Genomic DNA, 13,630 nt, shown 5'->3' on the forward strand with positions numbered 1-13,630 from the left:
AATGAAATAAAATGTAAGGTTCAAGTCCTCATTTGAGTTAGATACATTTAAAGTGCTCAATAGTTTCCCACAACTGGTAGGACTTGACTGGACAGGCCTCAGGTAGAACATCTCCATGATTGTAGAAAGTTCTTTGGGATGACACTGGTCCTAAACGTAGATGGTCAAGTAGCACTGGGCACAGAAACTTGGGTCCACACAGGGAGATGGGTGCCTTCTCCTCCCCTTTCTTGATGCCCCTTGCCCAACACATTCCCAGTGCTCTCAAACTACCTTCAACAGAATTCCTTTTGTACCACCTCCTCGAATTTTCAGAAGCTGAACAAATCATCTAAGAACAATTCAACAGGGGACATTTTCTTAAAGAAGAAAGTTTCTCTTAATGATCAGTTCCGTTAGTGACATCGATTTCCACAGCATACACACAGCCTCGGTTATGAGCACAGTCCTATGAATGTGCATGAACTTCTAGAATCCAAGCAATATGCTGGGGCTTTTCAAAGTATATATCCCCTTCCTCATCTATTCATTTTCAGCTTTTTGTTTTCTCCAACTGTTATCCATTGTCTTAGGCAGCTGTGATGTTTCACATTTGCCTCTAACTTTTATCAACAGACATTCCTGAGGAAAATACTGTTCACACATGGCCACCAAGCCTTTCAAGTGGGATCTTGCAGGGAATCACCACACAGGTAAAATAATGACTGTTTTCCTGAAGTGAACTGTCATTACTGTTTATTACATTACATTGATTCATCTTTCTAAGTTTTTCAGGAAAAGCTTTAAATGAAAAAAAGTTAATATATCACACAGAGTCTGTATACCATTTACCCAGCTTTCTCTCATGTAGACCTATAACCATGGTACATTTCTCAAGAAGTTAATATTAGACCAATATTATGACTTGAACTATAGTCTTTATTCAGAATTGCAAGTTTTTTCCACTAACATCGTTTATTGTTCCAGTAAATAATTCAGGATACCATATTGTACTGAGCCATCATGTCTCTTTAGCCTTCTCCAATCATGAGTGCTTCTCAGTCTTTCGTTGTTTTTCATGGCTTTGATAGTTTCCAAGAGTACTGTTTGGGCATTTTGAGAATGTCCCTCAATTGTGATTTGTCCAGTGTTTTCTTGTGATTAAATTGAGGAGATGGGTTTGGTAAGAAAACCAGAGATGTGTAATACCCTTCAATCTCATCATACAGGAAGTTATGATAAAAGCATAAGTTATCACTGATAATGTTACTGATCACTGGATTAAAGTGGTACCTGCCAGTTTTGTCCCCTGTAAAGTTATTGTTTTCCCCTTTCCATTCTCTGTTATTTGTAAGTGAGTCACTAAGTCCCACCCATGCTTAAAGGAAGAGAATTAATTATCATCTCCTGGAAGTAAGATTATTTACATCTATTATTTGAAATTCTGCACAAATTTGTCCCCACAATCTTTCTTAAAAAACACAGGTGCTGTAAAGTGCTGTTATAGTTAAATTTTCTAAACAAGAATTGAGTATTGTATATCACTAACTTCTGTCTCAGGATATCTAAGACATCTGTGAAATTCAAGGTATTACTATTTTTAGGGCTGAGATGAATTCCACATACCATAAATTAGCCATTTTAAAGTGAACAACTCAGTGGCATTTAGTACATTCACGTTGCTGTGTAGTCACCACCTCCGTCTAGAGCCAAATATTTTCATCACCTCAAAGGAAACCGCATGCACAGTAAGTAGTGGCTCTCGTCTCATGTGAGTGATGCGGTGCCTGAGACCAGCACACCACGGGTCCCCCGAACAGCGGCCAGTTGCGTGACAGCTGAAAGATGAGAGACGAGGATGATTTCAGGTTTTCAGTGATGATGAGGTCAAAACCAGATTATCTGTCAAGAGCACATAGACTGCACTCTGCCAGGAAAAGAATACTGAAAAAATAGGCCAATTGGATAATATCTAAATCTGAATGAAGATCAGTGAGAAATGAAGTGTCTAGAGCCGCAGAGCCTCCTTGCAGCCTCTCACACGGGAGATCTGGCCCCACACTGCACTTCCAGAGCAGGCCTTGGAAATTTTATGTGTCGGAACTCTGCCTCACTATGTTCATTATGTCTCTGTAGAAATTTTGGCTTTTAATACCTGTCTACAATAGCTACACAGTTGGAATTCCTTTTCACCATTTATTTGTGTCTTCCTCAATTTCTTTTCAGTGTCTTATAGTTTTCAGTGTACAAGTCTTAAATGTGATGTTAACCGTAGGCTTATCATATGTAAGCTTTATTATGTTGAGGTGCATTCTTTCTGTACTTATTTAGATTTGTCAAGAAAGGACATTGAACATTGTCAAAATCTTATCCCATATCCATTAAGATGATCACATGATTTCTATCTTCTGTGTTAATATGGTAAATATCATGTGTTTTGAGCCATCCTTGCATCATGGAATAAATCCCAGTTGATCATGGTTTACTATCCCTTTAATGTGCTCTTGATTTTGGTTTGATAGTATTCAGTTGTGTGGTTTTGTGTCTGTATTCATCAGGGATATTGGCTTGTAGTTTTCTTATGTTGTAGTGTCTTTGTCTGGTTTTGGTATCAGGTTAATGATGTCCTTGTAAAATGATCCCTCTTTGTCAATTTTTTGAGAGAGCTTGAGAAGGACTGGTGTTAATTCTTCTTTAAATATTTGATAGAATTCACCAGCAAAGATATCAGGTCATAAACTTTTTTTGTTGGGAGGTTTGATTATTGAATCAACCTCTTTACTTGTAGAAGTCTGTTTAGAGTTTGTATTTTTGAAGATTCAGTCTTGTTAGGTTGCATATTTCTATCAATTTATCCATTTCTTCTAGATAATGCAATTTTTTGGTGTATTGTAGGCTCATATTGCAATTTCTGTGCCTCAGCTTTAGAATCAGCTGGTTCTCCATGCAGCACTGGGCTTTATTGGAAAATGGTATTAGAAACCAAGCTCTGGGAGCTGAATGTGCTCCTGGCTCCTGGGGTGTTGTTACTTTCAGGCCCTCGGCTGACAGAGCAAGGAAATGCTGGTGTATACAAACTGTGTATTTGATATATTCTATAAATATTTCTGTATATACACTAAAGGAGAAGAATATTTTCATTTTTACCTCCTTGGATGTCACAGAAGAGTCACAGACACCACTTTGGGATTATGAATGATGCTTTTATCATTTTCAAAGTTTTCATATTTCCCTAATAAAAGTGCATTATTTTATAATTGGAGAAACAATAATGTTCAATGTTTTAAAGAATTGGCAAATTAAAAGAAAATGGAATTCTTTATTAAAATTGTAGAGGAGTAATTGCTATTTTCATAAAGCATATAAAATTCCACATATGGTGCCTGGCTCATAGTAACAGCTCAGTAAATATTAATTTCCTCATTTCTTTTGCTAATGGCTAAGATCAGAGTAATGCTAAAATATACTGGAGTGGCTTTTCTCCCCTGTGCCGCTAGGTGAAGGTGCCAGGAGAGGCCCAGAGTATAGAAAGTGTCTGTGGGTCTGGCTTTGCCTTAAAAGGACAGTACCTCTCTCAGCAATACTTAGCTCCTTCTGTCTTTTCTACAAGACCCTCTCCAGTGCAGACTCACCCCCAGCTCTCTGTTCAACCATAAATCTGAAGTTTATGTCTCCTTTTTATCAGTGGACATTGATTTTTTATGTAAAGCATAGCTTCCCTTTTAAATATTAGATCAAGATAAGAATTGAGGTTCTACACAATTTTCTCAGTGCTAACTGCATTGGGAATGTTTCATAACTAAAAAGTACTGTAAGTTTATACCAAATTAGTAATGCACCAAAAATTGGTGCTAAAATCTGTATCAAAGTAATAATTATCAGACTTATTGCTTTGTCTCTAAATGAAGTAAATATGAGCCAAAGTAAACAAGTAGCTCTTGGTTTTTTTTAGCATTTCAAAGGAAACATGCTCTTGTAAGATATTTTGTCATATTTATTGTGAAGTAAGAAGCTCTTCCCTATTCTATTAGTCAACCGTTTGATGAGATTCTACCTCATTTCCTAGTCATCTTCTGCTTGCTCTCTGCTCTGTGAGATGTTGTAGACCTTTTTGCAACATTTCTTTCAGAGCAGCTTTTACGTCCTTGTTCTTTAAGCTGTAGATAAGAGGATTCACGAGGGGTTTGACCACACAGTACTGTATGGAAAAAAACAACTCCAGCGGGGATCTTAAGGTTGGCATGAGATAGAGGAGGAAAGAAGATCCATAGAAGAAGCTCACTGCAGTGAGGTGGGAGGAGCAGGTGGAGAAGGCCTTGATTCACCCCACGGTGGAGCTGATGCTCAGGATGGTGGTGACAATGCGGGCATATGCGAAGAAGACCAGGAGTAAGGTCCCTGAGGTGTGTACAATAGTAGAGCACACAACACTGCAAAGTTGTTGGAGACATCAGAGCAAGACAGAGAGAATAGAGGTGGCAGCTAACAGCTGAAGTGAGGCATCACATGAGCCTCACAGAAATCCAAATCCCAAGCCATGAGGATGTTCACGAGACCATCCAGAAAGCCCAGGCCCCATGAGAACCATACCAGACCCCTACCCAACAGTTTCCTCTTCACCTGGCCATAGAGCAGCGGGTGGCAGATGGCATTGTAGCGGTCATAAGCCATGGCAGAGAGCGCAAAGCCTTCAGTCCCTGCAATGGAAAATACAAGAAAAGCCTGAGCGAGGCAGCCCTCTACTGAGATTGTTTTCTTCTGAGACAGGAGGTTCTCCAACATCTTGGGCACAGTGACTGAAGTTAAACAAAGATCCAGAGAAGAGAGGTGACTCAGGAAGAAGTACATGGGTGAGTGGAGGTGCGAATCAGTCCTGATGACCAGCATCATCGTCAGGTTCCCCATTATGGTCAGGAGGTAAATATTCAGGAACAGGGCAAAGAGCAGGACCTGGATGTGGGGGTCAGCAGGCAGCCCAAGGAGGAGGAATCCCGTGATGGTGCTGTGGTTCCCTAAGACCATGCTGGGAGATATTTTACTGGAATGAAAGCAGACAGATGCATGGGTGTTCACCTCCACCTCATGGCACCTCAGACTTTCCATTTCACTCAGTGTATGCATACATCTCTCCTCAGCCTGCTCATCTTTTACATTAATTTTGTAAAAACTCTACTTTGCCTGCTTCCCTAGAATTCATTCATCACTTAAATTTCTAACTGTACAGCTCCTCAACCCTGTGCCCATCTATGCTCTTTCTACTTCTGACCCCTCTACCTTAAATATCTTTGGAGAACGTCATATAATTTTTCAGTCTAGTCCATGACTAATTCATTTCATTACCTTGAACTTTCCCACTCATCAAATTAAATCCTGAACACTTCCTGGAGAAGTGATTCTACTGGTTTCTGGTTTTAGCTACACAGTCTTATACTCTTCATTCAAAAGTTTGAAATAGTCCAATATTTCTTAATGATAACATGGTATGTTTATTATATTTTTACTCTTCATCTGTCTCTAGTACATTTAGATATTCGATTCAAGGGCCAATTTTGAAACACATGTGTGTGCTGCTTTTGGGGGAAGGTATGAATTAAGGAAGTTGATTCCTAAATTATGGTTTTAACAATAAAAAATATCACTACTGAGATTAATAAAACTTGTTCAGTTCCTCAGTTTGAACACTCAAGGTTTGCATCCACTTAATATGAGCCTATGGCCAGAACTTTGTCTACGGTGACGTTTGCAACAGTCTCTCCTAAATGGTGAACTTCTCTGTTTTGAATTTACAGATTTGGCAATCTCTGTAGAAACTGGCGTCTCTACTTACAGAAATCATGTTTTATTAGGTCTTTTTTGGATCCTGTTTATGGGTATTTTAAACCCTGTCCATGTGGTTCTGATGAGCCTCCATTGCAGAATCAGAAATCTGTTGGTCTGTCTAGATGCACCCTGTTGCCCTCATTACTTTCCAATTCTCTGCCTGGATTCCAGGTGATTTCCTGTTGAAATTTTTCTCTTCAAATCTTGACCCAAATCCTTTTGACTCTTCAGTCCTCACCGTAATTCCTTCTTCTTCCATATATATATAGTTTAATTATCTCCTTTGCCAGCCCAGACTATGCACAGTAATGACACCTATCAGTTCTTTGGTGCCTGTTATATTTAGTTATATAAACAATCAAACCATTGGCTTTTTCTCTGCTTGAAGATCACAACAAAACTGTGTGAGTTGCATTATTCAAATTTGAGAATGAGGAAATTGAAACTGAAATGCTGCCATAACATGCTGGTGTTCAGAGAGTACGACGATTAGCTTTACATTTGTCCCAGTTCTGTGAAGCTACCATGACTGTAATTTTTAAGCCCAGACTGGCTGACGTCCATATTCTTTACACATCTGCATCTCTCCATTCTGTGTTCTCATTTATCCTTTATTCTATAAATTGTTTTGGACATTCACTTGGACAGCTATCCTGATCTGGCTTTTAGTAGGATGTGTTAATAGTAGTTCTTTTTCCTCCAAACATTCTTATGGAGAACAGATTTGGTATTTGGTCATGCATATTACCTTCAGTCTTGAATACACAGCATATGGGAGGCATCAACGGGTCCTTAATATCTGCTGAATGTACAAAGAATAAAAGAATGAAGCAAATATGACATGTTATATATTTTTTTTAGTGGCATATTCCCTGGTTGAACTGTAGTTTCAGAAATATGGAGAACTTAAGGTTGACTGGGAAGTGGAGGAGGAAGGAAAGGCTAGGAGGGATTAAGGGGTTTACTTTGTAGTGACTGTGAAGGCAGACGGCTCATCTTCTGTTGTAATAATTGGCAGCTAAGGATTCCTTCCCCTCAGTGAGCAGCTAACACCGACTAGCTCATTTCTGGCCACATATGGAGGGCTTCTTAAAACCATGACACTTACTCATCAATACATTGGATAATTTATCCATTATTTCATCCCTTTATTTAGTTACATAATATTTCATTTATCTCCTCCATATTCAGTCATCTCCATCCATGTTTCCATTCATTCATTTATCAATCACATCATCACTTCTCACTTATCTAAATATTCAAAGTATTATAGGTCTATTTTGTGCAGGATCCTCTACTTAGCCTGACTGCATAAGTAACCTTACTTAGCTTTTGTTGAACTGTTGTGTGAACACACTTATTTGTCCTATTTTTTTAGCTGTATTTTTTCAGCATCCAGGGTTGAAATCTCATATTGGCTAAATTTTATTGTACTCACCTTGAAATTTCAGATTCTATTCCTTCATGATTTCTCCTTCTTGGTATGGTAACTGCTTACGGTCATCCTCATCTGTCAGCTAGAAACTCTGAATTCCCCAGCTTTCCCCCGGGATATTTCACCAATTTCATGTCGTTCTTGCTCAGAGAAGTCACCATAACAAATTCCATTCCTGCTGGGCCAGCCAAGGCCCGCTTTGCCTAACTTTCCTTTCTCTTCTTCTTTCTTACTTTGACAAGTTCCCATACTCTCACCCCTAATCATATCCCATATTCAAATTACCTCTCTTACCTGGTGAGTACTTCACAGCCTAGTGTGTTGGCCCAAAATAAATCTGATTCTGCATCAAAGATGAATGACCGGATGGAAAAGTCAATTTTCCCATCTTTTAGTTTATAAAAGCTTGTCTAAATAAACTATTTCTTTTTATTCTTCAGTAGTAAAAAGTCAATCCCATTCATTCAATTTAACTGGAAAATTTCTCAAAATTTGCAATTTACTGCCTGATTTTGGTCAGACATTTGCTCTGTATTTACTCTCTGGTTTTCCCACATTTAATGTCACCTGGCTACAACCCATTTTTGTTTCCAGTATTTAGCTGAGAAAACTCCAGCATATCCAAAGAATTTTGGAGGAACTGTGGGTTACAGATCCAATATCAAAAACCTCTGTTCTGTGTTGACTCCACACAAGCTGTCAGCAAGACAGGTGAAAGCCCATGTTATGAGATTTCCATGGTTTACTCCCCCTGGCTCTCAACATAGGTCCTCTGACTGTGACCACCTGAAAATGGGGCTTCACTTCATCCTTGCAGTGGAAAGTGAGCACTAATTTCAAGTTCTCTTCACTTACTTTGAGAGAGGAAATAAAGTGGCTTCTAGTCAATTGGAGTTGAATGTCTACTTTGAAATTCAGAAAGAGGTGAAGCCAGAGAAGTTTGGTTGCTTGTACAGAGAAAGCAGAAGGTAAGAAGAAGGTAGAGCCCGGGGTGGCTGTCTCAACAAAATACTTATTTCCCAGTTTGCCCGGGTAGCTGTGCTTGAGCTCCTCTCAGGTAGGTCACCTCTAGTTTTTTGCATATGTTAATTTCAGATACCACCCTAAGGAGAAGTGGAGCAAGACATTGCATTTTCTGGGTGATAGAAAAAATAATCACAAATAATTATCACCTTCCGTCCTTTCACTTTTGGCTCAAGTTTTTACTACAGTTTAATAAGGACTCGTTTTACCTAAATTAACATTTGCCCAAATGTAAACTTTAGTAAATTCTGAGAGACAAATAATATCAATGCCATTGTATATTATTAACTTGTTTAGATCTAATAATCTTATATCATTTCCAAGAAAAAGTCTCACAATTTATCTACTGAGTGCAATTTCACAGAAAATAGCTGTTAAATATGTAATTACTGGATAAACAGATTAATGAAGATAGGATGAGAGAGAGATCTAGTGCTGGAAGGCAGACATGGTCTGGGTAGATACTATTAGGGATGTGAGAAACTCGGAAGAGCTTTAACACCTTTGATTTCCGAAGGCCACCTGAAATGGGAAGGGCCACAGGGCTTGTGGTTTGAGTGCATGGAAGGCAAACTTCACACACCTCAGTATTTCCCTTTGAATCTTCTCTGGATTCTGCTTTTTCTCTTCTCCTTTAATGACTAATATTTGTGAAGACCAGACTTGATAGGGTGGTTAATAACAGACAAGTAAGTATTTTCAGTACCTGTGTTTATGATCTATTTATGTGTTTAGGGAAGGAAGAGGACCTCAGACCACTTAAGTATATCTTCTATACGTGCTTCCACCACTCCTCCCCAGGCTGGGAACCTCTTGGCTTCTGGTGTCAGTTTCCCAGTTCATTGCAGTTTCCACAGCCAGTGGACACACAACACTGAAGAGCAGAGGGAGAGTTTATTTAGTAGGTGCCGAAAACAACTGAGGACAAGTGCCTCCAAGGACAGAAACATCCATAGAGGTTGTCTGGATGTCTGGAACTCAGTCTGCTGCACAAGGAAAGGATGGTGAGAGAACTCAAGAAAGGAGGTGCCTGAGAAGTGAGACCCCGAAGGCTGTGAGGGAGGAAGTAAGCAGAAATTGAAAGTCTCCATGTGTTAATGAGGGGAACCTTTAGAAAAATCATGGAGGTCTGAGATTTTCTTGCACACATGTCATCCTTTGGCTCAAGTCTTACCATGATAAAAGTTCATCTTTGGTCAGGTGATCACAATGTGCTGTAGAACTGATATTTCTGTAGTGTAATTTCAGGAAGCATCCATGTTAAGTTTTCCTGTTTACAAGTCTCAGTGAGGAAGGACAAATGACCATCTCAGATGGATAAGCCTAAGGACTCTTTTCATCTGACAAGAGCACAAGAGGTTATACTTGCTTTACCTGCATCTGTGACTCTATATATGGGCAAAGAATATCAGTGAAGCATGTGACCTTCAGATACAATTTAGCTTAAGGGACCCAGAGAGATTGATGGAGCTGGTGTAACTTAGCAGGTCCAAAAAGCTGTATTCCCTCAGGTCATAGTCTAAGACAAACCTTAAACTCATTAACAAGAAGAGAGGAGCTCATAGAAGTCTCAGGGGATTTCATGATATAGGCTATAGAACTGCAGGTTGAAGCTTTTCTGTAAACCCTGGAGTCTTGTGGGCTTTGAAAATAGACCAGCTGGGAAAGCTTTTCCTTTTGGCCACTTACTGGGGAGACACCTTGTTGGAAATGCTGAAGGAAGGTGTATAGTGAGACTTAACTCACCTGACGGCTTGCTTCCCCATCGCACAGGGAACTGTATCTCTAAACATAATTGGGATGAACATTTTGATGATTAATATATTTACAAAATCAGAAACAGTTACTTATGCATCTATCCACTTTGCCTTGGCTGCCCCTGTGAAACCTCGTGCTGTCCTAGTGCGGCAAAGAGCAGCTTGTGGCACAATCACAGGTTCCAGCCTCTCATTCTCATGGAAGCATCCTCATCTCCGGGGCTGAGTTGCTGGACCACAGTGAGAAGTACTCAGCTTACGTGACATTTTTGCCTTAAAACCTTTTTATTTTTATTTGAAAATTTTAAATTGATATATAATTGACATGCTTCTTTGTGGAAGTGTATTGAGTACACGTTTATAACATGTTGAATTGACACATTTGTGTATTGCAGGATGCCTGCCATTATAGCATTAGCTAACATCTCTATCATGGCACATAATTATGATTTCTTTTTTTTGGTTGGAAATATCAAGATATAGTCTCAGCAAATTTGATGTTTGTCTATAATCATTCTACTGTATTTTAGATCTCCAGGAATGATCTATTAAGTGGAATTTCAGAGAAAACTTCCATCCTTCACTTTAGCCCCAAGGAGTCATTGTTTTCTGGTCAGACACTAAACTTAAGTTAACCAGTAATTTGCATTTCCCAGCTGGTCTGGATTTCTCACTGTGTTTTCCTCCTCTCTTCTCTTGTTTTTCACCAATCCTCCCCTTTTCCTCCATAAACTATGTCTTCTGCTCTAGTTCTTAGCATCTAGCTCAGAGAGCAAAATGCTTTTCTACTAAATTGTCTGCCTTATGAATTAGTCTCTACATTTCCTTGTGTCACTTTCTATTAGATTTTAGAAACATGCATCTGGTGAATCAATGGTGGATCCTCCTATACTTGGGCTGGCTTATATCCCTTTGGGTGCTCCCACCTTTCTTAGACCTAGGTCTCTCCAAGCCCAAATACTTGACAATACTGTGCATCCTTTCCCCAATTGTTGAATCTTCCCCAGATTGAATTTGCAACAGGTTTGCTTTATGCTCCCTTCTGTGATGGTTAAGTGACTTTATTCCATGTAGTTCAATGAACTGCATAGCAAAGGGAAAAAGGTTAGAAAAAGCAAATAACCCGACCAACAAATGGGCAGCGGATACGAAGAGCCAGTTCTCCAAAGAAGAAATTCAGATGGCCAACAGACACATGAAAAGATGCTCCACATCACTAATCATTAGGAAATGCAAATTAAAACCACAATGAGATATCACCTCACACCAGTAAGGATGGACAGCATTGAAAAGACTATAAGAATAGCAAATACTGGCAAGAATGCGGAGAAAGGGGTACCCTCCTGCACTGCTGGTTGGAATGTAAGCTAGATCAAACATTGTGGAAAGCAATATGGACACTCCCAAAAAACTAAAAATAGAAATACCATTGGACCCTGGAATCCCACTCCTTGGAATATCCCTCAAGAATACAACTTCTCAGATTCAAAAATACACATGCACCCCTATGTTTATCACAGTACTTTTTACAATAGCCAAGGTATGGAAGCAACCTAAGTGTCCATCAGTAGATGAATGGATAAAGAAGAGGTGGTACATATATACAGTGGAATACTATTCAGCCATAAGAAAGAAACAAATCCTACCATTTGCAACAACATGGATGGAGCTGGAGGACATTATGCTCAGTGAAATAAGCCAGGTGGAGAAAGACAAATGCCAAATGATTTCCCTCATTTGTGGAGTATAACTATGAAGCAAAACTGAAGGAACAAAGTGGCAGCAGCCTCAGAGACTCCAAGAACGAACTAGTGGTTACCAAAGAAGAAGTGTGTGTGAGGGCAGGTGGGTAGGGAGGGAGAAGGGGACAGAGGGGTATTATGTTTAGTACACATGGTGTGGGGGATCACGGGGAGAACATTGTATCACAGAGAAGGGACTTATTGGATCTCTGGCAACTTGCTGCACTGATGGACAGTGACTGAATTGGAGTATGGGTGGGGACTTGATAATATGGATAAATGCAGTAAGCACATTATTTTTTCATGTGAAACCTTCATACGAGTGTATATCAATCATACCTTAATAAAAAATTAAAAAAATAAAAAGGGAAACAGGTTAGGATCAAAACCCATCAAAGTTGCAAAAAGATGATTCAAAGAAAATGGCTGGATTAATACAATCATTTGAAGTTTTGTTTGTTCCTAAAGCAGAGTGAATTTGTTCCACCTTTCTCAACCTGATCCCATAATACCTACATGAATTGCTATGAAAATTTTCCTAACTCCAACATCATGACATTCCGAAAATGCTCTTTGTGTTAGCTAACAATAGATCATGTTGTAGTGAACCCCCATCATCTTCTGTGTCTGGTCACCTATATTGGAGATATTTTCTAAATGTCATTCTCACAGCTGCTTTCAATTCTTTTTTCCTCAAACTGTAGATGAGGGCATTCACTAAGGGAGTGACCACACTGTACTGTACTGACACAATCAACTCCAGGGGTGAACCTGAGGTTGGCATGAGATAGCGAAGGAAAGCTGAGCCATAAAACAGGAGGACAGCAGTGAGGTCCGAGGAGCAGGTGGAGAAGGCCTTGCCTCTACCTGAGGAGAAGCTGATACTCAGGATGGTGGAGGCAATAAGGGCATAGGAGAATACGATCAACAAACAGGTTCCAAGCCCATGCAGGAGACTGGAACACAGTAAAACAGTAAAACTGGTGGAGACATCAGAGCAGCACAGAGGGAAGAGAGAGGGCAGCTCACAGCTGTAGTGGGGGATGGACTGGTCCTCACAGAAGTCCAAACTGAGAGCCTGCAGGATGTTGATGAATGCGTCCAGAAAACTCAGGCCCCAGGATCCACACACCAGACTATTACAGAGCTGGCTGTTCATGATCTGTCCATAGTGCAGAGAGTGGCAGATGGCAACATTGTGGTCATAGGCCATCACTGAGAGCAGGCAGCCCTCAGTGCCCCCAGTGACAAACACAAAGAAGACCTGAGCCAGACAGCACCCCACAGAGATGGTTTTCTTTTGAGACAGGATGTTCTCCAGCAGCTTGGGCACAGTGACTGGGGAGTAGCAAAGATCCAGGAAAGAGAGGTGACTCAGGAAGAAGTACATGGGTGTGTGGAGGTGAGAATCAGTCCTTATCACCAGCACCATCATAAGGTTTCCCATCACAGTCAGGAGGTAAATCACTAGGAACAGCACAAAGAGCAGGGCCTGTATGTGGGTGTCTGAAGACAAGCCAAGGAGGGTGAACTCGGTGATGGTGCTGTGGTTCCCCAAGGCCATTTGCAGAGACTGTAGAATAGAAATAAAAAGAGGAACAGAGAATGACTTCAGCAAAGTGATGGAGTGTGGAGCTCCTCGCTCCTGTTCCTTTATAGAAACATCAAAAAAGAAGCAGACAGTCAAGCACCAACTTTGTAGGTTTTCTGGGAAACAGTCAAAGATTTATAGTAACCAAGTGAACACTCAATAAAGAAAAGTGCAACTTAAAAATAGTAGCAAAGCTTTGTGTAATTTTTATTTTTCCTTGCCTACCCCCTTCCAGTCTCTGTGGCTATATTGAAGATGACAGCCCAAGTTCCTAGTACAGAAC

General features: G+C 40.0%; 1 protein-coding gene and 1 pseudogene across 1 annotated transcript; both read right to left on the reverse strand.

Moving 5' to 3' along the window:
* Positions 1-4,045: 4,045 nt before the first annotated feature.
* On the reverse strand, positions 4,046-5,137 carry LOC130679232 (olfactory receptor 8S1-like; annotated as a pseudogene).
* A 7,250-nt stretch (positions 5,138-12,387) lies between these two features.
* On the reverse strand, positions 12,388-13,320 carry LOC130679233 (olfactory receptor 8S1-like). Its single transcript, XM_057487861.1, has one exon. The coding sequence runs from the start codon at positions 13,318-13,320 to the stop codon at positions 12,388-12,390; it is 933 nt and encodes a 310-aa protein (XP_057343844.1).
* Between the last annotated feature and the right edge of the window lie 310 nt (positions 13,321-13,630).

The sequence above is a fragment of the Manis pentadactyla genome, chromosome 10 (assembly GCF_030020395.1).
Source record: "Manis pentadactyla isolate mManPen7 chromosome 10, mManPen7.hap1, whole genome shotgun sequence".
In the NCBI taxonomy this organism is placed as follows: Eukaryota; Metazoa; Chordata; class Mammalia; order Pholidota; family Manidae; genus Manis; species Manis pentadactyla.